Source organism: Garra rufa, chromosome 14, assembly GCF_049309525.1.
Source record: "Garra rufa chromosome 14, GarRuf1.0, whole genome shotgun sequence".
NCBI lineage: Eukaryota > Metazoa > Chordata > Actinopteri > Cypriniformes > Cyprinidae > Garra > Garra rufa.
In genome coordinates, this window is record NC_133374.1 from 24,839,226 (window position 1) to 24,865,278 (window position 26,053).

General features: G+C 36.4%; 1 protein-coding gene across 4 annotated transcripts in view; it reads left to right on the plus strand.

The window, feature by feature from the left end:
* Window positions 1-3,443: 3,443 nt before the first annotated feature.
* Window positions 3,444-26,053, plus strand: part of igsf9ba (immunoglobulin superfamily, member 9Ba) — a 93,322-nt gene continuing 70,712 nt past the window's right edge. For all 4 annotated transcript variants that reach the window (XM_073817684.1, XM_073817681.1, XM_073817682.1 and 1 more), the window contains exons 1-2: window positions 3,444-3,701; window positions 22,510-22,707. In XM_073817684.1, coding sequence (XP_073673785.1) covers window positions 3,638-3,701; window positions 22,510-22,707 — 262 coding nt within the window. In that variant the 5' untranslated portion in view covers window positions 3,444-3,637. The remainder of the gene's footprint in view (window positions 3,702-22,509; window positions 22,708-26,053) is intronic.

The window sequence follows — 26,053 nt, forward strand, 5'->3', positions numbered from 1 at the left end:
AAATACCGAGAGTTCACTTTATTAACACTGTTGAGTGTTATCAGTCACATCCGGGATATTTGCTCGTGTGCGCGCCTCGCCCATCTGAAATATTTTTCACAGACGCCATTTTTTTTTTTTTGCTCGCGATGCGGAGCATGTGGGGACGGGAAACAGCGAAATATATCGTTTAATCTTACTCACAAATGTGTTTTGCAATATCATATCGTTTAATAACGACATGTGTGTGCTGTATGCGGCTAAACTTTTCTCAATGACTTTTCTCTCAGAGTGCTGTGTAGTGTACATCACTACTAACTTTTTCTCAGAGGTATTTTCTTTCATTCACGATGCGGAGGAGGCAGGTTCTATCAAGGAAACACCGAAAGTAAGTGTTTTATCTCAATTGCGATATGTATTTTATAAGATAATACTTCATGATATTGATATTCATAACCTTATGCTGTTCGCGCCTAAACCAGCCTTAACGTTTCTCACAGATTTGAATTGCGATGCGGTGCTGACGCAGAGGTCGCTTTAAACAGAGAAACATATGAAGTAAGTGTTTTACTTCATTTAAAGTATGTATTTTATAAGGCCATATTTATTTATATTGATATTTATGTATTTCTCAGAGCTACATTTTCTTTAACTCCCAATACAGATTTGAATTACTATGCGGTGCTGACGCAGAGGTCGCTTTTAAAAGGGAAATGTAAGTATTAAGTGTTTTAGCTCATTTAAAATATGCATTTTATAACATCACATTGATTAATAGTGATATTTAGTGATGTTTGTGCACTCTTAAACGTTTTTTCAGAGATATTTTCACTCATGATGTGGAGCAGACGGGGAAGTTGGTTTTATCAAGAAAAACACAGAAAGTAAGTGTTTTATCCCATTTACATTATGTATTATATAGGATATTACTACTTAATGATGATAGTTTTATGCTGTTTGTGCCTAAACCAGCCTAAATGTTTCTCACAGATTTGAATTGCTATGAAGGTTGCTTTTAACAGTGTTTTACCTTATTTAAAATATATTTGTGAACGTCATATTGATTTATAGTGAAATGTATGTGTTGTGCACTCCTAAACTTTTTCTCAGAGAGATATTCTTTCTATTCTTTCTTTCAAGATGATGTGCTTGAAGAGTATACTCTAAGTGGGATGAGAAGAGCTTTGTTAGGACACATGCTAGATAAATGGGTAAGCCACAACTGCATATTTTAAGATTATTGATCGTCATGCCTAATGTTTTGATTATTGAACAATAATATTAAAGAGTCTGATCTCCTTCCAAAAATGTATCAATTGTAAGTTCTTGGTATGTTTGCACTGTCATTTATTTATGAATTATGACTTTGTTGCATCGTAAGAAAGAATGGCATCTACAATAATACTAGTCTGTTTTGTTCTTATTCCGAGGCCACTGTAGCCACCCAGATCCAGACTTTATCCAGATCAGATGGTCATTGCAGTCCACTGGATCCGGACGACCTCTACAGCCCTGAATGTCAGCAGAGACCAGGACAACTAGATGAGCCCAAGAGACAGGTTCACCCTAATGAACACCTCGTCAACTACACACCCATTGGCACAAGACCACAGGAACCAGACAAGTCCTCTACTCAATCTGACTTTATTGCAGCCTGGATTTAAACTGCTTAAACGGTTTCGTCAGGCCAGAGGAGAATGGAGCACTATCTCAACACATTATTTCCCTGTTTAACATTGTAAACCTACTTTGACACAATCTGCATTGTAAAATGTGCTATATAAATAACGGTGACTTGACTACTGTACTTGATACTTGTCTCTGATATTTCACCTGATAATTGGATGTGAATATTTTCGTTATTTAGTTTTCCGATTTTACTGGAGCACTTTTATGATGCTGCAAATGTGAGTGGCTATCTAGCTTGACTAAGAACTGCAGAGTAATACATCTCGTCATGCTGAAAACAAAGAATGAGACTACTCTCTCCAACGAGGTCCAAACTCTTAGCAAAGACTGTTGTTTGCTGATAAATGTAAGCAGTACAAACCTTATGACATTAAAAGCACATATGGACCAAATAAGAATGTGTATTTTGTGCATTTGTATTGATTTGCCTTGACATTATGATGTTTTAATTGTTGTAAAAACATGTATTGAAAACACTGAATGTGAAGACATTTTGGTGCAGGGAAAAAATATTTAAATTAAATAATAAATAAATGTAAACGTGTATTGTTTTGTGGGTTTATTTTTTAATATATTCTCATGAACACTGGTGCAGTGTTAACTTTGAACACCAAACTTGGTGTTTTTTTTTGGTCACCCATTCTGGTGTTAAAATTTTACACTGTAAGAGTTTGTTTTTAACACTATCAGGGTGTTAAAAATGTTAACACTTTCAAGTGTTAGTTTAACACTTTACTGGTGGTATCCATATATACACTGGCAAAGTGTTAATTTTAACACAGAGTTAAATTCACCCTTTAAAATTTGCATATATATATATATACAGTAGTCAACATTCGAAGTGGATCAAAACCTTTCATCAAATTTGTCCTAAAACCAAAAAGAATACCCGTTCTTATCTTAGGTCAACTTTGATGAACTTTTTTGATCCACTTCGAATGTTGACTACTGTATATATATATATATATATATATGTGCGTGTGTGTGTGTTTCAGACCCTTTTTAGACAATCTCATGAAAGAGAGCTAACAGATAAATAAATGATATAAAAAACAGCTGTTTTTGACAAGGTAAAAAAGGTGTCGTTTTGCACGACCATTTAGGAATTTTAACCAAAGTATGATGCAGACCCTAAAGCAGCGGTTCTCAATTCCAGTTCTTGCGCCCCACCGCTCTGCATAATTTGGTATAAAAAAAACCAAACGTGTTAAATGATGCTGATTGTAACACATTTAAAACTCTGATGATACTGGTTGCCACACCCTTTGCTTTAGTGTGTGTACGTGTATGTGTGTGTGTTTGTGTAATGTTGATGCACCCTTTCCATCAGCATCAAAATGTCATGCCTGAGAGAAAATGTGCACAAGTGAAGTTTGCAGGCGCATTACAGGATGAATTTAAACCGCACGGGTCAAAGCTCATTATAACCCACTCTCACTACAGTCTGGTTCATATCTGCATAGATCCAGAACAACATATGTGCCATTCAAAAAAGAGACACAATAGAGAAGATCCAAAGAGGTGCGGACTTTGGTTTCTGTTAATGCGCATGATACTGCAGCAGTTGTACTACACCAGCACACTCCAACTCACCTTGAATAAGAGCATCTGCCATGCCACTTTACTACCAGGGGGCGGATGATTAACCAATACACGCCCCAAAGCGCCTGGCGCTGGCCAATCAGAACGCGGCGGGGGCGGACCCAATGGCTACATTCCCACACTTGGTTTCACTTTGCACTTCGGAACATCTCCGTCTTCCATAAAGGCGCTGGTGCAGGTGCTCTGTCTCTTCGGGGGAGGATGCCACAGGAAGGACGGGCAGGGGAAAAAAATGAAGGAAAACGCTGAGAGAGGAGAGCGCAGGATATGAGAAGCAGGGTATCAGACTGGAAACGGAGGAAATTGAATATGAAAGATTTATTGAAAGGGGCACTTTGAGCTATTATTCCTGGTTGGCAATAGTACTATGATTTGGTATGTGGCCACTTTGATAGCAAGTGTTTTCAGCACCCGAGGAACGGCAGCTCAAGGTGAGTTGAAGTGCAGTATTTTTATTCTGCATCATTGTGGTGAAACACATAGGCGTTTCGTTTATGTGTTTTAATAGCGCGTTAAATGGCACTTTTATACGTGCATTATGTCTCAAGCTATACATTTTGTTCCAATATGAACGTTTACTAGGATCGAACCCGCGACTTTAGCGTTTCCAGCGCCATGCTCTACCAGTTGAGCTATATCAATGCGTTTCTTTAATATTTCAGCAAATGCATTCATTCATTTGAAATAAAACTGAACAATTCAGCCTCGCATGATTTCTGATAGTATTTGCATCATCTCATATTAGGGCATGAGCGAGACAATTGAAGGCGTGTTTTGCAATCGATTGATGCTCTTTTGATGACAAACGCTTTTTGTGTGCCATACAGAGCGTTTATGCATGCATGCATTGATCATCCATGATGTATGCCGTGATTCGAGACGTTAATGTAGAAAATCACTACGGTGCCCGCCAGGGGACACCTTCGGTTCACTTATGTTTGTCGTGGCCACGACATAATATGACGTTCCCACGAGTTAATATGACGTTCCCACGAATTAATATCTCGTGGCCACAACATAATATCATGTTCCCACGAGTTTATATGTCGTGGCCACGACAAACATAAGTGAACCGAAGGTGTCCCCTGGCGGGCACCGTAAATCACAGATATTAGACTGTCCAGAATTGCAGTTAATGCTGAAAAGGGGCGTGCGGCACTGAATGGAGACATGCTGCGATTGTCTGGGCTACTACAGTCTGTCGTGCCTGTTTACACAGGGATATATATATGCTCAATTTTGTGTATTATGATGAGAAAAGCCCAAATGCATAGCCTCGAAAGACATATGCGTGTATATTTTAAAAGAAACGATGTGCGTGATCGTTTCGTTAGATCGTTTCGTCCTTTTCATTGATATTGTATCCTTTCTCGTATATATTTCTTATATTTAGAGCCTTTATTTGTTGACGAATGGACTGACTTAACCTTGCTTCTCCGTTTTTGGCCAATAGGAGGAGCTATTTCCTCCTTTAACTACTGATTGTCTAATTAAACAAACCGTAATTTAAATTATGAAGCTAAACTTGTAATTGTGACATTTTCAAAAGCAAAATTACAATGTAGGCATATATTTGTTTAAAATTATTTAACTTGGTTTTATAGTCGAATGTGTTAAGTATATAGACATTATTGTAAAGCATTAAATAGTTATTAAAACCTTTTGGTAGCCTAAATATTTATATACACTACCAGTCAAAAGTTTTTGAACAGTAAGATTTTTAATGTTTTTTAAAAAAAGTCTCTCCTGCTCACCAAACCTGCATTTATTAGATTTAAAATACAGCAAAAGCAGTAATATTGTGACATATTTTTACTATTTAAAACACCTATTTTCTATGTAAATTTTAAACTATATTGAATATTGAATATATTTTAAAATGTAATTTATTCCTGTGATCCAAGCTAATTTTTCAGCATTATTACTGCAGTCTTCAGTGTCACATGATCCTTCAGAAATCAATCTAATATGCTGATTTGTTGTTCAAGAAACATTTATTAACATTATTATCAATATTTAAAACAGCTAAGTCATTTTTTTTAGGATTCGTTGATGAATGGAAAGATCCAAGGATCAGCATTTATCTGAAATAAAAAGCTTTTGTAACATTAACTTATAGCCAGTATTTTTTTTTTTTTGGTAGAAAATTATAAAAGTTAATACTTTTATTTAGCAAGGATGTTTTAAATTGTTCAAAAGTTATAATAAAAACATTTATAATGTTAAAAAATATGTTAATTTCTGAAAAATTACCCAAAAGATTCTACCATTGCGGTTTTCAATGTAATAATAATAATACATATTTTTTGAGCAGCAAATCAGAATATTAGAATGATTTCTGCAGGATCATATAACTAGAGTCATGATGCTAAAAATTGAGCTTTGAAATCACAGGAATAAATTACATTTTAAAATATATTCAAATAGAAAACAGTTATTTTAAATAGTAAAAATATTTGCTGTGCTTTGGACATTGAAAATCTTACTGTTCAAAAACTTTTGACTGCTTATGTAGTTTAGTCCCATCTCTTGTGAAAGTGCAGTGAATAAAATCAGTTGTTGTGGGTTGCAAGATGAAAAATAACAGGGAATAACCCCAGGCCTAGATGCTTGTTTGAGAGCTTTCTGCCTGTAATTTTATGTACTCTATGAAATAATACCCACAGTCTGTTTCCTGTCTTCCAAATCCAGCATCAGCCATTTTGAAGCCGTCGTTTAGGGAGCGTCAAGCACACTGTAATGAGACAATGTTAGTGCACAAGTGGCATAAATTAGGCCTTGATAAGAGCACCACTCATCGCTTTGAGTTTCTCTGATTGACAAAATTATACCGCTGCCCAACATGTGCCCAAGCTACGGCGTTTCTTGGGTCTGTCGAACGGCTTTGTTAGCTTCCAGACAAAAACTCATATTTGAGAATGAATCACAAAAAGTCAAAGACAATGGTTTATTTGAGAGAGCGAGAAGCGCGTTTGAGACTCATGAGATGCTGGGAGAGATTATGTACTGCAACAAAAGCTGAGGCAGTCAAGGAAAAAATGATCTAATCAGAGGTTCCTGTGAGGAAATATAATGGCAGGAGTTATTTAAGTGCCATCAATTTTGGTTATCTGAACAATAACATAATGTACATACTGGAGTACCTTCAAAAAGTATCTGAATTTACAATCTAGGTGTTAAATTTGACTGCTCCAGTGATCCTAAAAGACTCCCGTGAGTGGATTTAAACATCCTTAGAATCTTTAGAAGGGTATTAAACCATGAAAAAAAGTAATTCAATATTTAAACTTGAAAATATGAGCTAAAAGTCAATTTATGAACAGGGTTCATCAGAAAAGTGGAGTACCAAAGAGTTTCCCATAGCCTCATTCTCTGCATTGAAGCCACACACAGAGCATTACAATAAGCAGGGCCAGCGACAGTCTCAGTCTTAATAAAGCTGTGAAGAGCAGCTCTTGGCACAGTTTGCAGATTGTCGGTAATGGACACCTCTGGCAAAGCTCCCTTCCCCCTTACCTTGCCAAGCAGTATTTGTCTGACCTGCAGCCTTCGGACCGTTGGGTGCAACCACTGGTTCAGTGAGAGTGAAAACTGACGACTTACTGAGGTCTTGGGTTGCGGCTTTACATGTCTGTGTATCTATGATCCTAAAGAGGATAACATGGCCAGCAATGCCTCAAAAGGGCAGCTTTAAATAAAAACAGTAAAATGTATATAACGTATATATATAGTATTTTTTTTAAATATCATGAAGTCCTGCTGAAGTGGAGATTTTCGGATTTGTTAGTTTTTTTGTGCACAAAAAGTATTCTTGTTGCTTCATAATATTAAAGTTGAACCACTGATGTCACATGGACTATTTTATCAATATCCTTACTACCTTTTTGGGCCTTGAACGTGTCAGTTGCATTGCTGTCTTTGCAGGGTCAGAAAGCTCTCAGATTTCATGAAAAAACAACTTAATTTGTGTTCTGAAGATGAATGAAAAGGTCTTACAGGCTTGGAACGACACGAGGGTGAGAAAGTTATGACAGAATTTAAATTTTTTGGGTGAACTATCCCTTTAAGTTATGAAAACGTTATTTCTAAGCGTTCAAAATTCCAGTTTTTTTTAATGATTTAATTTTTTTTTAAAATGTGAACATTATGAAAACATTCCATCTGCAGCTTTGTTTTTAATATTAAAAATACTATGTTTCCAAAACAGTAAAAGCTAGTGATTAACTACTTAAAGAAATAGTTCACCCAAAAATGAAAATGTTGTAATCATTCACTCACCCTCATGTTGTTTCAAACTTGTGTAAGTTTCTTTTTTTCTTATGTTAAACACAAAAGAGGATACTTAGAAACATTTTGAAGAACCAAACTAAACATAGAAATACTATGGAAGTCAATGGGGCCCATCAACTGTTTGTAGCATTCCTCAAAATATATTTTATTATGTTCAACATAAGAAAGAAACTTGCACAGGTTTGGAACAATGTAAGAGTGAGTAAATGATTACAACATTTTCGTTTTTGGGTGAAGTATCCCTCTAGGAAATTCTTTTAATGTATCCTAATTTAATGCAGAGATTAAAAACATGCTGGATAGGTGTATGCAAGTCATGCATATATATATATATATATATATTTTTTTTTTTTTTTACATAAAAACAAAAGCTTGACAAGGTATGATACAAGATTTCATTTGAAATATATTGTTAGAAAAATTCTAAAGGTAACACTGGATGGCCATTTTCCACAAGTTTGCATGATCCTTTAGGGCAGCGGTTCTCAATTCCAGTCCTCACGCCCCACCACTCTGCATATTTTGTATGTATCTCTTATCACGTGCAACGTTTGTTCTATTCGAACCTAAGTGCCCTGCAAAGTGGACATCACAGGAATTTCTGCCATGATTCCAGTCTAAAGCGAGTGTATATGTTCCATTTAAGAGCGTATGTTTTATTTAAGATGCTGCAGGCAGTGGCGTAGCGCAAATTTTTGAATGAATGTTCCGAAGTGAAGTAAACTTCAACGGATTTTCCGTGCTCAGGGAGTAGGGAACAATGAACACTGTGTAGGGACAATGTCAATTGGAACAAAGTTCATACACAGAGCTCAATTCTAAGAAGCAGTTTATCAAAATCAGGTGCGTTAACTAAGAGAGATTGCAAATTATGCAGAGCGGTGGGGCGCAAGAACTGGAATCGAGAACCGCTGCTTCAGGGTCTGCATCATACTTTGGTAAAAATTCCTAAATGTCATGCAAAACGACACCTTTTTTTACCTTGTCAAAAACAGCTCTGTTTAGAGTGACCCGTTTCGGTGCCTGATAAATGATAATGAACTACCACTCACCCCGCTTCTCCCTTTCATTTATTTGTGTATTTGGTGGCACATTATCATCAAAAACAAAACTAATCCACTGCGTCCTCTAGAGTTGTCAAAAGTACCGGGCTCGCTACTGAAATTTTAAAAACGTCCATTTCCCGATCACATTTCATCATTGTAGCCAATCACAGTCATATTTGTTAAGCACATGAACACTGGCCAATCAGCAGTGTTTCGGCTCAACAGCACTCAGATGTGAGTGGGAAATGGACGTTTTCAAAATTTCAGTACCAGAAGTACCGAACTCAGTACTTTTTGACAACTCTAGCGTCCTCGGTGGCTCTGATGTCAAGAATAAAATTAAGACTCTTATGTTCACTTTTACATCTAACTACAAAACACCTGTATTGCTTACGAGATGTTGTCGCTACAGCTGCTCGAGTGCAGAGAAAATATGCAAACACGGGACAGTCCATCAGCGGTCGTGGGTGGAGCCTGAACATTATGACGTCATCAATGTAAACGACTTGATAATTATAACTATTTGGGTTTTTTGGGATTAAAAACAGGAATGAATAGATTTTTATCATTGTAGGGTGGTTGTGTCCACACACTGCTAAGACACGTTTATATGCAAACACCATATAAAGGGAATCTGATACATCCGGTGTCCCCTTTAACTAGCCATTTCAACATTTTTTAAGTGTTGAAAAAGCTGTGAGATATCTATAGGCATCCACTGTCAGCCTGTGCGGGTCAATCAGTGAAAGCACAGTGCTGCTGTCAGCCCTTGTGAGGCTAGGGTGAGATGTAGTGGTGTTTTAGGCTGAGCTGAGACAGTAGCTTCTGCTAGAGTTGGGCAGGCTGCCACGGCGCTGCCTACATCCTCCCCCAGTCTCACCTTACAGTCTGTCTCCTTCCAGTCCTCCATCAGCTGGGGCTCCGTCGCTGCGGCTTGTGCCGTTTCCCTCACCGCCATGAAATATTCAGCAGTCCACTCAGACATACCAGACTTCACAGTGCACTACATTAGAAGAGCCCTTTGCACTCGACTGCGCACTGCTATGGAGACTCTCCTCATCAAAATGAGCTCTTTTATACTGATGCATTAGCTAGCTATTTGTTGTCGGAGGCCGCGCTATGTAGCGATATGCATTGGGCTAATTTTCCGCCGCGTATCTCTTCGCATTGTTCCTGTGAAATATTACACTGATGGCTTTGTGTTTAGGAGATAGCTAGCACAAGAATCTCTGTTCCTCCCTGAGGGACGCTTTGCTATCTTCAACTCTCCCGTTCCCTCAGGCGTAGCTACTTTATAGCGGAGAACTCCGCTACTTTGGCCGGCGTCATTATTCATCATATTTTAGATGGCGTCTTATTAAGAAGATACCTTGCATTGTTCTGTGTGGTGGGTGTGTCGTCATGCGTTCTGATCTTATCGTACCTCAGTGTAATGTGGAAAAAGATGCTGATGCTTTTGCTTTTGTTTTCCTCAAGATGGGATTTCCTGCTGAGAATGTGCATTTCTTCCTCTGCTGTCATCAGTTTTAAGCGTAACTGTAATCAAATGCCATTTCAACATTCCAGGCATCTTCACGTCTGGTGTGGGAAACTTTACGATCTGAGACTCTGTGTACCTGCCTCTGTTTGCGTTCCCCCTGTATTTGAGCTCTTTATTTGCTGTGATTTACTGAGATTATACCCTGTGCTGTACAGCCTGGTGTTCTGGGACTGGAGTGGGAATTTAGGGCCACTTAATGGAACTGTTACTTGGCCTATTGGTGCATTATTGGCGTACACTGGCTTGCATATGTGGTTTTATGCATTTCAAACATAAACATCTCATTTTCTTTGATGTACTGAACTTTGATATCTGATAAAAAGGATAATTCTGTCATTAATTACTCACCCTCATGTCGCTCCAAACCTGTAAGACCATTGTTTTTCTTCGGAACACAGATTAAGGTATTGAGGGCTTTCTGACCCTGCATAGACCACAAAGCAACTACCACGTTCAAGGCCCAGAAAGATAGTATGGGCATTGTTAAAGAGCAGGTAATATGGTATTCAAAATACCATACCAATACCATATAATACAAATATATATAATACAAAAAATTTTAAATGTCCTAATATTTTGCTGGAGTCCCCCTACAACAGGTTTAAATGCATCTACACTCTTAAAAATAAAGTTGCTTTAAAAGGTTCTTCACAGCGATGCCATAGAAGAACCATTTTTGGTTCCACAAAGACCCATTCCGTCTCTTTCTTACTTTTTTATAATCTGAAGAACCTTTTTTTTTTTGCCACAAAGGACCTTTTGTGAAACAGAAACATTCTTCAGATGTTAAAGGTTCTTTATGGAACAATTTAAACATAAAGGTTCTTTTATGGCATTGTGAAGCATCTTTATTTTGAAGAGTATAAGGTCAGAAACCATTGTAACTTTTTCTTAGAATACATTTAATATTAGAATCATTTTGCAAGGATTTTGAAACAATTTGTTCGAAGCAGTCCTGAGCTTAAGGTCCGTAAACCCCTTCCTTCCATAAAGCTACTACTGGTCAAGTCTGTTGTGATTGGTCTTTCCATATACAATGTAAACGAATCATGCCCACAGTTGAAGTTTAGCTGCTAAACTGTAAACACTTCACAAAAAAATAATGGTGGATAATTTAGCCGAGTGCTAATGTGACTAACTGATAAAACAAGACAGATTGTAAGCCAAAATATGTCTACATTCTTCATTATTAAACAAGTGACTAGAACTACGACAGTCTACATTAATCGACACATTCTTATGAAATAGTGGGTTCACAGCAAATTATCATAATATCATAACTATTTCAGTAAGACAGTAATATTATGGTTTACCTGGAAACCTAAATCTGCACTAGGTAAACATCACATATTTGGTACTGAGAGTGTATAGACTTATATTTTATAGACAAGTGTTTAGCAAATCCCATGTTAAACTTGCCAAGATTAGAGGAGCAGGCCTCTGTAAAATGATGAGCACCAGTGATGGGAATAATGGCACTTTAAATTAATTGTGTTAATAATGGGATTACTTTTTTCAGTAACAAGTAATTAATTAATTATTGTTTCCCCCATTACAATGCTGTTACTGTTAAGGTGCGTTCACACCGGACGCGAATGAAGCGGCAAGCGCGAGTGATTTACATGTTAAGTCAATGCAAAGACGCAAATAGCCATCCTGCGGCGCGAAACGCGCGAATGAGGCGGCGCGAAACGCGCGAATAGCGCAAATGGCGCGGCGCGCATTGAGCGTTTCAAGCGATTTCCGCGCCATTCGCGCGAAACGCGCGAGTTCAAAAATCTGAACTTTGCCGAAAATCCGCGCCGCGTTAACCAATCAGGAGTTTGCTCTAGTAGTGACGGAGGCAGAAATCTGAAACAACAATGGCGTACAAAATCACCGTTGCTGTATGTGGTTCCTCGGAGCTGTACGATACATCTTTGGACTTTTGTAGAAACAGGAATAAAAGGGATCTTGCTAGGAATAAAGTGAGTGAAGAGGTCGGACAATCTGGTTAGTTTTAAAAAACGCTCTTTAATCAATTTGACCTACATATACATACATATTGAGACTACAAGCAAGCTAAAGCTGGCAAATTGAGCTCATTCACCTATTTTACAACTACTTTCCCGCTGACGAGTGGCAGAAGCCCCTCCCTTGACGCGAATTTGCGTCTGTTGTGAAGAAAATGTCACGCGCGAATGACGCGAATTTTACCGCGCGAATGGCGCGAGTAAACTCAAATGTTCAAGCGTTCAACTACGCGCGAATAGCGCGTTTTTTCCGCGCAAGTCGCGTCCGGTGTGAACGCACCATAACTGACTAAAAATATGTATTTTTTTGCGTTTTTTTTTCTGAGGTAAATTCTGGCTTTATTCCTCTCAGCGTGTCTTCTTCCAGAAACAAAAAGTAGCCGAGATTGAACTTGATGAATGTTCATGTTTGTTTATAGAGATGGGTGTTTACCTAAATGTCTGCAAGTGTCATGTGGATGTTTAAAATTTGAAAAAAAAGAGCCGCTTGTAGGCTCATGGGACTTTATCAGAAAATATTAGATTTTGACGTGACTTGCTTCATTTAAACATAGATATTTCAAGCTTTCTGTACATATATTTCTCATGTCTGTGATATACGTATTTGCGGAGATGTTTATTTTACAAAAGCACATTGTTTTCTTGTTATTATGACTGTACACAGATAAAAGTAGACCCTTTGCAGTTTCAAAATGGCATAGTATTTTTAGTTATTTTTGCAGTCATTAGGAAAAACAAGACAGACCACACCAGTGCGACAACAGTGTTGCCGTGGGTTGAAGTGACCCCAATAAAGTAATATTTAGCCCATGGAAGGTGTCTCTCACATTGTCCCACAGCAACATTAAAATAGTGTAGATTAGTGTACAATGTTTTATTCATTTGCTGTATTTAATATTGGGGGCATCCAAGTTATTTGACATATATATATATATTTTTTTTTTAAAGTAACACGATAGTTACTTTCCCTGCTAATTAGTTAGTTTTATAATGATGCAAATCAGTTACTAACCCAGTTACAATTTGTGAGAAGTAACTAGTAACTACTTTTTTTTTTTTTAAGTAACGTGCCCAACACTGATGAGCACACAACAAAAGGTTTGAATTGTATTGCTATGGTATCATGGAAAAAATTAATTTTAACCACTGATTCTTCACATCATCATCTTTCGGCAATGAAAACAAAACAAACTTGCTTTTACAATGCAGAACACAGCGTATTGTCATCATGATGTAAACACACTAACTAGCGGAAGTGTTTGTAGGCAGGTCAGAGCGTTTGTATTTCGTCCGCAGGCAGGGATTATGCTAATATGTTACCGTGTGATGTATATCGGTAACAGCAAAAAAAATATTTTCTGAAAACCCTACTCTTTAAAATAGTCCATGTGACATCAGTGGTTCAACCTTAATTTTTTAACAATTTTTTTCTCTTTCGTGTCATTCTTTAATGCGCTTTAACGACAGTACCATGTTGTCCTTATACCTTTCTGGGCCTTGCTGTCTATACAGGTTCAGAAAGCTCTCGGATTTCATCAAAAATATCTCAGTTTGTGTTCCGAAGATGAACACTGGTCTTACGGGTTTGGTGAGAGTGAAATGAGGGTGAGTAATTAATGACAGAATTTTAATTTTTGGGTGAACTATCCCTTTAAAAATCTTCAAAGTATTTCCAAACCAGTGTCTAGTTAGAAATCTTTAACATACGGTGCCATCAAATCCATGTTGAGTCTAGGAACAGATCGGTAAGTTCAGAGACACCAGCCTCCAGATGGACCACAGTGATGAGTTTGCAAAGCGTTCCGTCAGATGGACACCTACAACCCTGTTACAGTGATGGCGGCTTGTGTTTCCATTGAGCAAAGCGGCCATCTGGTGTCCCAGAGGTCTCTTATTTCATCTGCTAACTTTTTCTTTTGTGCTAGAGTCATGGAGAGGGCACTATTACTTTTATCATGCAATACTGGGGATATTTGCTTCAATTCAACTATAACGTTACCTCAAAACACTCTTGACTATTAAAAACTCTCTTAAAGAGATAGTTCACCCAAAAATGAAAATTCTGTCATTAATTACTCAACCTCATGTTGTTACAAACTCGTAAGACCTTCGTTCATCTTCGTAATGCATCATGGTACTCTCCAAAATGGAGGTAGAGGAGAGGAATTATTGAATAAAGTCATTATTTTTATTATTACTATTATTTTTTGCACAAAAAGTATTCTTGTAGCTCCGTAAAATTACGGTTGAACCACATGTTCTTGGTAACTTTGTCTCTCGGATTTCTTTAAAAGTATCTTAATTTGTATTCCAAAGATGAACGAAGGTCTTATGGGTTTGGAACAGCATAAGGGTGAGTAATTAATGACAGAATTTTCATTTTTGGGTGAACTAACCCTTTAATGTTTAGAGTTAATCTCATACACAAATATGAGCTGCATTGTATAAGGAGTTAGACCTATTCTCAGCAGATGCCTGAAGACATGGTTTGCATGAAGACACATGAGCATCAATGAGGTGAGTTAGAAAAAGCATGTAGTATGTCTATATCTTGACTCGCACTGACGTTTTTACCCTGGTCACTCATCCTCACGGCATGTGTTGCTTTTTTTGGGCAGCTTTGACACATTGCTCTCTGAGAAGTGACCTTCATCATGTACAGGCTGGCATTCAATTACAGATTTGTCAGTGGCCTGTGCGGCCGAGTGGGTTAGTGTCCTTGAGAACCCACCTCTGCTCTGTTCTCCATTTGATTGCCTATTCATGATGTGTCCCAATGCCCCTGTTGGCAGGGAGACTAACGCTGCCTCTTGGCGCACAGATTACGCTTGATCCCAGGAACGTGCGGTTTTGCTGCCGATGTGTAATTGCCATCATACAGTATTAGTTTATACCATTAGTGAGCATGAAAAGACTGTACTGTATCGTGAATTATATAATCTGTATAACTGCGGCTAATTATGATGAATATAAACAAATTTATTCGTCAGCTTACAGCATGTTGGCATTAGTTTATTCATTCTGATTGAGGATAATTCTGTCTGCTGGTGGAAAGGGTTGTCTGAGTTTTAGTAACCATTCAGCTTGGTTGTTTGTGTCTCAGAAAGGAAGGAGCCACACCGCTGAGAGCTCCTCTTTGAGTCGACTCATTCATGGTTTGTAGCGGTTTATAGTTGATTCTGTAATGTTTGATATCAGTGCTTTATATGGAACAAGCTTTGAGTAAATCCGATTAGATGCTTTAATTAAATGTGACAGAAAATACTGAATAGTGTTACTTAAAGGGACAGTTCATCCAAAAGCTCTCAAGCCATCCTAGGTGTATATGACTTTCACCCCCTTGTCATCCAAGATGTTCATGTCTATCTTTCTTCAGTCGTAAGGAAATTATGTTTTTAGAGGAAAACATTTCAGGATATCTCTCCATATAATGGACTTCTATGGTGCCCCGAGTTTGAACTTCCAAAATGCAGCTTCAAATGGCTCTAAACGATCACAGCCAAGGAAAGAATGGTCTTATCTAGCAAAACGATTGGTTATTTTTTTTTAAAAATTACAATTTACTTTTTAACCTCAAATGCACATCCTGTCTAGCTCTGTGTGTACTCTGTGTAGAGATTAAAAAGTATTGTAAATGTTTTTAGAAAATAAGCAATCGTTTTGCTAGATAAGACCCTTTTTCCTCAGCTGAGATCATCTAGAGCCCTTTGAAGCTGCATTTAAACTGCATTTTGGAAGTTCAAACTCAGGGGCACCATAGATAGCTCCATTATATGGAGAAAAATCCTGAAATGTTTTCCTCAAAAAAACGTAATTTCTTTACGACTGAAGAAAGAAAGACATGAAAATCTTGGATGACAAGGGGGTGAGTACATAGATTGTAAATTTTTGTTCTAAAAGCGAACTACTCCTTTAACCCCCTGAGGCCATGTGGAGTACTTTTTATGATGGATGTTTGCACTTTATTGGACTTCAAAATCTCAACCGCCATTCACTGCCATTATAAAGCTGATAACCTTAAAGATAACAGACGTGGACTAAATGCACCACAACTCTAATTTTAATTCTTTTTTATCCTGTAAATATTTTATGTAATTAGACTGTCTTCTGTATAAATGTTGCATTTTCCTACTATTAATAATTTAGTAATTCCCTCATTTGAAAAGGGATGCCGCCTGAGTCCTTGACCTCCTGGTGAGACTATTAAAAGCAAAACAGACTGGGAAAACATCTTGTTTAGTTCCATGCTTTTCCCTTGAATTTCAAAAATAAAAGAGCTGCATAAATAACGAATTTGGATGATATCTCAACACAAACTTCTCTGTGCTCAGCAAAAAATAGGGAATGTGAGCTTGAAGAATGTGGATGTTGTTTGAACACCTCAGCATTTGAATAGACACACACTGACTGTATTAATCTACTGTTTTAATAAAGAACCTTCCACCCTCTAAAAGGGTTGGGTGATGTGTTGACCTTGAAAATTCTCTTCATCCAAGCTGTGCAGGTCATCTTTTCTCTTGCTGACCAGGACAAGACAAACTGAATAAAAACATTACATTTTAAACATGTTCTTGATGCAATGACTGCTGTGTAGGAAAAGGTAAAAAATGTCCAAAACATTGTTCTGTAGTAATTTATGTCAGACAAATCTTATTTTCTTCTTTGAAGGTTTTCTGAACCATAACAGTTGAGCTAAGAGCTCAACCGCTGATATATAACACAAATATCCGCCCCATTCGGATCACCAAGGGCCCATATAATGCAGTGTAAATGTGTGGTGTGAGTGATGGGTGTGTTTATATGCGCTGAAAGGGTCATGTGTCTTTGTTGTGCCTTTGGGAGTGAAAGCAGACACAAGTGGATTAAGGGGTGAGCTGGTACTGGGGTCCAGCACCTTTAATCCTCATGTTCCCTGCCTGCTATACAGTCATTTGCAGTAGTCTGTTTCAGGCCTATCTTTGAGCTACATGACTGGAGATTTTAACAAGAGGTTCTTTATAGTGGAAAAAGATTATTAGTAAAAGAAAAATGTTCTTTAGATGTTCTTTGGAGAACCAAAATGGTTCTTCTATGACATAAAAGTGAATATTCTCATTAGCTTTAGATTAATTTGTGATTCTAAATAATTTAGTTGAAAAGATTTAATTGCAAGATTCAGTGTTATTCTACACTGGGTTGTTTTAATCCAACATTTGGCCAAATATGGACTAACCCAACTGTTGGGTTAAAAATTTAATTGAAAAATTTAACCCAACAGTTGGGTTAGTCTATATTTGACCCAACGTTAGGAATTTCATTCTGTGTATAGAATTTCAATGGGTCCAATCCGTTTTATGATCTGCACCAACTCTGCACCAGCGCATGTGATCCGCTTCGTGCTATTGTGTCTCTAAACTGGAGTTTGTGTAAAACAGCGTGAAACCAGACTTCTTTAGCCCCATGGAAAGCATATTTACACTGTCTGAGTCATTCCCTATTGCCTATATATCCCCTATTCACCATACAGAAAATACAAATTCTGTGAACAAGTGACCGATTTCAGCTGCAGCTTCAGCATCTATTTATAGTGTAGGGGGTGGGACGCTTTAGATTCTAGAGAGCATTTGATTGGACAAAGTTTGATGAGAAGCTGAAGTGCAAGATGATGTCATTAAAATCCCTTGTTCCATATTGGCAGAAGTTAGAGACTGTAAGTTTTGAGTGCTTATATCTTGTAAATTCAAATTTTGTCATTGTTTTGAAACACACTAGCTTATAGATAACCTTAAGGCTAACATATTCATACTAAAAGCCGAAAAACTTCAATTTTGATATCATGGGGACTTAAACACTGTTGCTGTGTGTTGTTTTTATATCGAAGGGTTAAAGCGAACCCAATAAAGTGAACCCCTCCAAAAAACGTGTATTTTACCCCCGGAGCATGATTTTTTTCAGGGGACCCCCTGCGATGGACATAGTTTTGGTCTGTTTTTGAAGAGCAATTGGGGAGGTTTTGTTGTGAAAACCTAGCAACCCTGGTCTTGACCACGCAACATTAAAATTAAACAATGCTTTGAGATTCAGTGAGAAGTGTTTGAATTTGACAGAGAATTCTGCTACAAACCTGTGTCTCTGCTTAAACTACTTTAAAACTATATGAACTAATTCTAATGCTATATGTTTTTCAATCCACAAATCACCACCTTTACCATGGAGTTACTAATAACACTGTAATAATCATGGTATTTTGGGAGAAATTTGCTATTCATAAAATATTAGATTTATATAATCTATTTTTATTTTGTTAATATTGTTAGTCATATGGTTCATTGCATATATTTGGATATAAGTAAATATAATTTAAGGCATAGTTCACCCAGAAATGAAAATTACCCCATGATTTGCTCACCCACAAGCCATAGGTGTATATAACTTTATTCTTTCAGACGAATACAATCAGAGTTATATAAAAAATAATCCTGGCTCTTCCAAGCTTTATAATGCCAGTGAATGGGTGTTGAGATTTAGTCCAATAAAGTGCATCCATCCTTCATAAAAAGTATTCCACATGACTCCAGGGGGTTAATAAAGGACTTATGAAGTGAATTGAGGCATTTGAGGGAAACATTTAGGAAAAATGTCCATATTTAACTTTAGAAACTGTAATCTCTAGCTTCCACTAACTGTCGTACTTACGTTTACAAGAAAGTGACGTTCCAGTGGATGAAGAAAACGTAAGCTAATGCAAATTTTGTGCCATTCAAAAATCTAAGTTTGGTGAATTCTGATTTGTGAATTCATCACATGAAGATGTGCGACCAAGATGGATATGTTACATTTGTGACCTCTTAACTGAATAAAAAGAAAGCAAACTGGATTTAAAGAAGTCATCTTTATTTCTATAGGGCTTTATACAATACAGATTGTGTCAAAGTGGCTTCACAGAGATAATGGTGTGAGGCCATATTACAACTAGTGTCTGCAGAAATGTTGCTCAAAATCTTATGTGACCATGGCATATCATTGTTAAAAGTGTAGATATGGTAGACAAACTGTTGTTTGCAAAGTAGCATTATGCGTTGCCGAGCTTGGACATTTGTGAATTATGGTGATTTACGATTGAAGGTTTTTTGAATGAGTTTGAATGTGTAATATTATTGCTAACTGCTCTTACTTGTGATTCTGTCCTTACATTTTTCATTTTATAAGCCCTCACTTCTCTACTGGTGCTGTCAAATCAGGCGCTGGTGCCACCATATGTAGAATATTAAATAGATATAAGTCTGGAGCCCTGCAGTGAGGTACAGTAATAAGAAGAAAGTAGGTTAGATAATATTTTGTAAATGACAAGAACTAACAACAAGCAAGGCAGGAAAGTAGGAAAGTTTTCCAATTTCTGATTCAAAGGATCCGAGAGCGATTACGATTACAAGTGAATGTAATCGCAGTGGGAAAAAAAAAACCGAACTGTTAGAAAAAGTATGTAGCGGCTATAATAAGAATCTGTCTAAATATAGCTATATTGCTAGTTAGCAGAATAAGTGAAGTGTTAATTATGTGAGATTCCAATGTGCAATGTACTATTCTTGATCTTGCAACATTTTTATTACAGTATATACACTCCCAACTATGCAAAAGTGTTACAAGATGACAATTAGCCTATTCTAACAAGGCTAAACGTGGGGCTCCCTGACCCACATTTGCGGCTTGCTGAAATGCTCTTTGTGAACCTGGTCATGTGCAGATTGTGGTGAGTTTATGGGTATGCATGCACCCTGTTGGTCTCTCATTAAAGTTAAGCTGCTCTCTTTGTGGTACTTTGTGATCTTCTGCACTCACAACAGTAGAGCGGATTTTAGAAACCAGGCCCGTGACTGGAGGGTCCAAGCTTTACTTTAGGAAAAGAGTAATTTGATTAAATCTGCACTGTTTCAGTCTAAACCTGTGTGAGCTAAATCAAATAAAGTGGATTAACTCTTCCAGTGGATAAAGCTGATTAAACTGGTAAACAAAATCACAGTTGCATATTTGGTTGAAAGTTGAGAAACTGTGTTCTTTTTTGAAAGTTAATGGTTTCCATAATGTTCAGTTGCATTTATGCAACTTTGGTTTTGATATGCCTGCATTTGTAGGCCAATGCAGATGGAAACTCCATACTAAAATATTTCTGACAATGTTATTTAATTTAATCTATCAATGCTTTTACGAAATCGATTTACCTGACTTGTGAGCTTACGTTTTTTTTTTTGGGGAATTGGGCTACTTTAACACTGTTGCCTCAGGTTGTTTTTCATGTCTGCAGGTTGAAGTGACCCCAGTAACGTAATAATTAGCCCCTGGAATGCTCATTTTATCAGGGGAACCCCGCCAAAACTAGTGTATTTTATCCCCTGGAATGCAATTTTTACTGAGGGATCCCCCTCGAAACGCAATTAGGCTAGTTTCGAGTAGCAGTTGGGCAGGTTTTGTTGAAAACCTGGCAACCCTGATTTCAGTGTGAGAGAAAAAGTACTGGACAATGTGAAAAAACTGTGCACTGTGTAAATTAAAAATATATTTCTTCTTATTAAAGCTACAAAAGTTATTTAGTCAAGAGCAGTGGGAGATTGTCTCTCTTTTGTTGTTTGATTAACATGAATGACAGACAGCAGGAATATAAGACTGCTGTCACTTTAGGAGCTGCCCGAATCCAATATATTGTTTTCTTTTTCAGCTGTTTGCTTTCACTTGAAACCTAAAATACTGTATTTATGCACATACACTACCAGTCAAAAGTTTTTTAACAGTAAGATTTTTAACATTTTTTTAAAGTCTCTTCTGCTCACCAAGCCTACATTTATTGGATGCAAAGTACAGCAAAAACAGTAACATTTTGAAATATTTTTACTATTTAAAATAGCTGCTTTCTATTTGAATATATTTTAAAAGGTAATTTATTTATGTGCTTTCAAAGCTGAATTTTTAGCATCATTACTCCAGTCACATGATCCTTCAGAAATCATTTTTATATTTTGACTTGCTGGTCAAGAAACATTTATTATTATGTTGAAAACAGCTGAGTAGGATTTTTCAGGTTTCTTTGATGAACAGAATGTTCAGAGGAACAGGATCTTAAATAGAAATCTTTTGTAACATTATAAATGTCTTTATCAACACTTTTGATGAATTTAAATCATCCTTGCTAAATGAAAGTATTAACTTCTATAACCCCCCCCCCCCCCCAAAAAAAAAAAAAAACACAAGCTTTTGGATAGTATAATCCTTTATAATCGTACAAATGCTTGTAGTTTTGTAGTATTTGTAGTATTGATAACAACAATAATAAAAATGTTTCTTGAACAGCAAATCAGCATATTAGAATGATTTCTGAAGGATCATGTGACACTGAAGACTGGAGTAATGATGCTTAAATATTAGCTTTGATCACAGGAATAAATTACATTTAAAAATATATTTAAATAGAAAGCAGTTATTTTAAATAGTAAAATATTTCACAGTACAGTGCTGTACTTTGGATCAAATAAATGCAGGCTTGGTGATGTTTAAAAAAAAACATGAAAAATCTTATTGTTCAAAAACTTTTGACTGATGTATAACAAAATGATTTGCATTTCAGCGGCTTGTTCACTTCATCAGTTGTTTTTAAACCACAATGCTTAAAAATGTTAATGGTAACCACTCCTAATTTACTTGAAATCGTACTATTTTTGTTTAGTATCTAGTAACGAAGGAAAGACAGAGAGCTCTGTTTCTGTAACCTACTTTTTCATACATTTTACTGTTACTGAATCGCTTAGTTTTCCATACAGTGTCTCCGTGGTGGAGAATGCTCCGTCAGCAGGTCCTTTGATCCCGGAGGTGATTTTCCCCTTCATTGAGGCGCTGAAGCCATACTAACTCTGATAGAGGAGAGAGTGCTCAATGGCTGTGGTGGAGCTAGCTGAAGAAAATCCATTCCCCCAATATATTTTCTGCTGAGGCAGGTACAATGACCTTTAGCGTTCCGATAGGTCACCCATAGGCATGTGACGTGCTTGTGCATTGATTGCTAAAACTCTGGCCCCTCTATTGTAAAAGCCATCCAAGTGTGAATTAGCTGAGATCAATGAGGTGCGTGGATAAGCCTCTTGTCATCTCATTATGTGCTTGGCCGTTCCTTTTAAGTAATAATTACCTGAGAACTTTCACAAGTCCAGTGTTTGGGAAACTATCCAAGTTATAACAACAAATGCTTGTTAAATAGGACAATGAGCTGTCTGACACCTCACTTTGGGCATAGTTTTTAGGGTCAAATGTGGCAAACATGCACTTAAATCTGTTTATTTGATCTTATTTTATTATTTTGCTGAATTTGTGTGTTTTTTGTGTCCAGGTGCCCACGGAGTGAGAGAGGAGCCCCAGTTTGTGACGGCCCGTGCAGGAGAGAGTGTTGTTTTGGGATGTGACGTGAGCCACCCCCTAAACGGCCAGCAGACTCCCTATGTGGTGGAGTGGTTCAAATTCGGTGTGCCTATCCCCTTCTTCATCAACTTCCGTTTCTATCCTCCTCATGTGGACCCTGAGTACGCCGGTAAGCACCAGCATCTTTGTAATGTTTACAGTTGAATCCCAATGAATTATTATGCACAGTGGACAATTATTTAACTCTTTTAACATTACAAAAAAACAACATTTAGTGGCACTTGGCCTTTAAATAATAAATAAAATGAAATGTCACTAAACCTATATTTCATTAGTCAGCACCAATATCAGTACCAAATCCAATGGTTCTCGGTATCGATCTCAGTACCATAGCAAATAAATATTGTAATGCTGTTAACTAAAAGTAAATATGTTAAAACATTCGCATGTAGCCTTCAAATATTGTTCAGTTACGTAAACATATGTACAATTATTAACTTAAAAAAAACCTTAAATAAAAATTCAGGAAAGTCAGAAAAGCTGAAGTACATTTACTAAAGCTAAAACTGAAGTAAAAAAATGCAAATTTTTAAAACGAATAAAATGACAAAAGCACATTTTTTTTATTGTTAACTAAAATTAAAATTTTTTCAGTAACTAAAATAAAACTGAAATAAAATATAAATGTAACTATTATTTACTTAAAAAAAAAACTCAAATGAAAATTAAGGAAAATTAGAAAAGTTAAAAAATGTAAGTAATACAATTGCTAATAAATTACTAAAAAACTAATAAAATGACAAAAGCACAAAGTATGTAAGCCATGAAATTTTTTTTGCTAACTAAAACTATTAAAAATAATTTTCAGTAGTTGAAATAAAGCTGAAATAAAATTCAGGAAAATCAGAAAAGTTGAAGTACTAAAATTAATAAAGCTAAAACTAACATAAAAATAAAATGTAATTTTCTCAGAACTCTGAGTTTACGTCTTGAATTTCTCAACAAGGAATAAAAAAGGTAGAAATTGGAAGTTTATATGTCACAATTCTGACTTTTCTTCTTAGAATTGCAAGAAAAAGTCAGAATTGTGAGATCTAAATACAGGACTGCAAGATATAAAGTCACAATTGCCTTTTTTATTTTTTTTTTATCCTGTGGCAGAAGCAAGCTTTACATATATAACAAAATTAATAAAACACTAACTTAAAAATTAAAACTGAAATATACTCAATGCTTTTACAAAGAAGAGCGAGCGTGTGCGAATGGTTGCCAAAAATTAAGCAAAACACGGACTGGGCTGAAAATGTATCCTTTTAACCAGTGTTGCCAAGTCAGAGGTTTTCCCGCAGAATTGGGCTACTTTAACACTGTTGCCACAAGTTGTTTTTTCATGTCCGCAGGATTGAAGCGACCCCAATGACATGATATTTAGCAACTGGAATGCAAATTTTCCAAGGGAACCGAGCCAGAAACTAGGGGACATTTTACCCCTCAAAATGCCATTGGGCTACTTTTGGGCTAGTTTTGAGTATCAATTGTTGTGAAAACCTGGCAACCCTGCTGTTAACAGAAAAGCTTTGATGTGGGGGTTTGAACTCTTGATATCTGGCAACCGCACACATTAAAGCCCAGCAGTCCACAATAATATTATCTCCTTTCTATGACGAAAGTAAAAAAAAAATTGGTAAAATTTTTATTTTTTTAAATACATTTTAGTCTCATCTTTTATCGACAACGTTATAATTATTGCAACGTTGTCAATATTGCATGTTGATATAGTCATAGTTATTGTTTATTTACCTTATTGTCATCATCTCATTTTAGTTATTGGACAAAAGCTTGTCAACAAACTTTTTTTTGTCCGTTTTCGTTAATGAAATTAACACTAAACTGAAAGTATAAATGCTGTGATACTTAACAATACTGTAATAGTATATAAATAATACTAAAATAACACTGGTCTAAGTCCACTTTCAATTGTGCATTATGTAAGTTTTTGAGAAATCATATTAATACCATCCCACCTTGAATAAAAAGTTAAATTGAAAAATTACGATGAATTTCAGAATGTCTTTCAGGTTATTTCCCGTTTGAAATTAGATTTTCTATTACAGATTTTCAGACTTTTGGATGCCTTATGAAGCCAATAATTCAAACTTAAAAGTACATCACAGTGCACCATTATCAAAACCACAATGAACCAGCATAAACCAACCTAAACCAGGATGGGAATTAACTGCAGGCTTTGCAGCAGGAATAGTATGTGAATTTGGACTGAGGCCAGGGCTTTAGGTTGGGTTTGATTAAATTTACCTGCTAGTGACAGATGTAGAGAAAGCTGTTAACTGTAAGCAAACCATTAAAAGTTCCAGTCACACCATCAGTCTTCCTTTTGATTTCAGAAGTGTTGCACTTGATCTAATGTGCTCATTCTGTGCGTGGCTGAGCGAAAGCACAGTTTTTCTATGTTTACTACTTAACGCGAAAGCGAGCCCTTTGTCCGACCCGGAGAAAAAGAGAGTGTGAGCAGCCCTTGACGCGGATTGTGAAAAGCTTTAGTAATGGCTGCCTGCTAGCATGGCACTCATTCTCTTTCAAGGTGCATTACAGAACCTTAATTACCGCAGATCTGCTGCTGGCCGTCTGGGTGAAAAATCACCTATTGTCAGCACTTCTCAAAGCACACACTCTCCACGACACGGGGCGCAGAACTGCGTGAGACACATCCATCTCTGTGATTGTTTGAGATTATTTGATCACTTAACTGCTATGTCACACCTTATTAAATTGGAAACTTCTGTTGCTTTCTACATCCACAGAGCTCTGTCTCTAGCTGCAGCGCTGTCTGTGGCCTACATAGGCAGCTGCATTCTAAGGGAGCATTCTGACTGCACTGGAATCGCATTAGTTTAATGATTTGGAACGCTGTTTATGGACAGAAACACAAAACGCTTCTCACATTAGTGCACAGGAGACTCAACTCGCAACAAGCTAACAACATATCATCTAACTAACATTAAAAGACAGCAAATGCAAATATCAAGTTACTGTAAGTAGTCATTATATTAAGATTGTATTAATTTATATTATATAAATTTATATTAGAAATGGTAACACTTTACAATAGTGTTTATTAGCTAACATTAGTTAACTACATTCATTAAATTGAACTAAGAATGAACAATACTTCTACAGTATTTATTAATCTTAGTCAATGTTAATTTCACCAAGTTGTGTTTGTTAACATTAGTTAATTTTATTAATGTTTATAATTTATAATTTATATATATATATATATATATATATATATATATATATATATATATATATATATATATATGTATATACAATTTATGCATGTCATATTTTACAACTATGTATTACAATACATATTTTTATTAATTAGAATTTTTATATTTATATGTTTTATATGTTAAACTTATATATTTAAATATATATAAATGGTATATATATAATCATAATATTTAAATATATATATTACAAGACATTTTTGT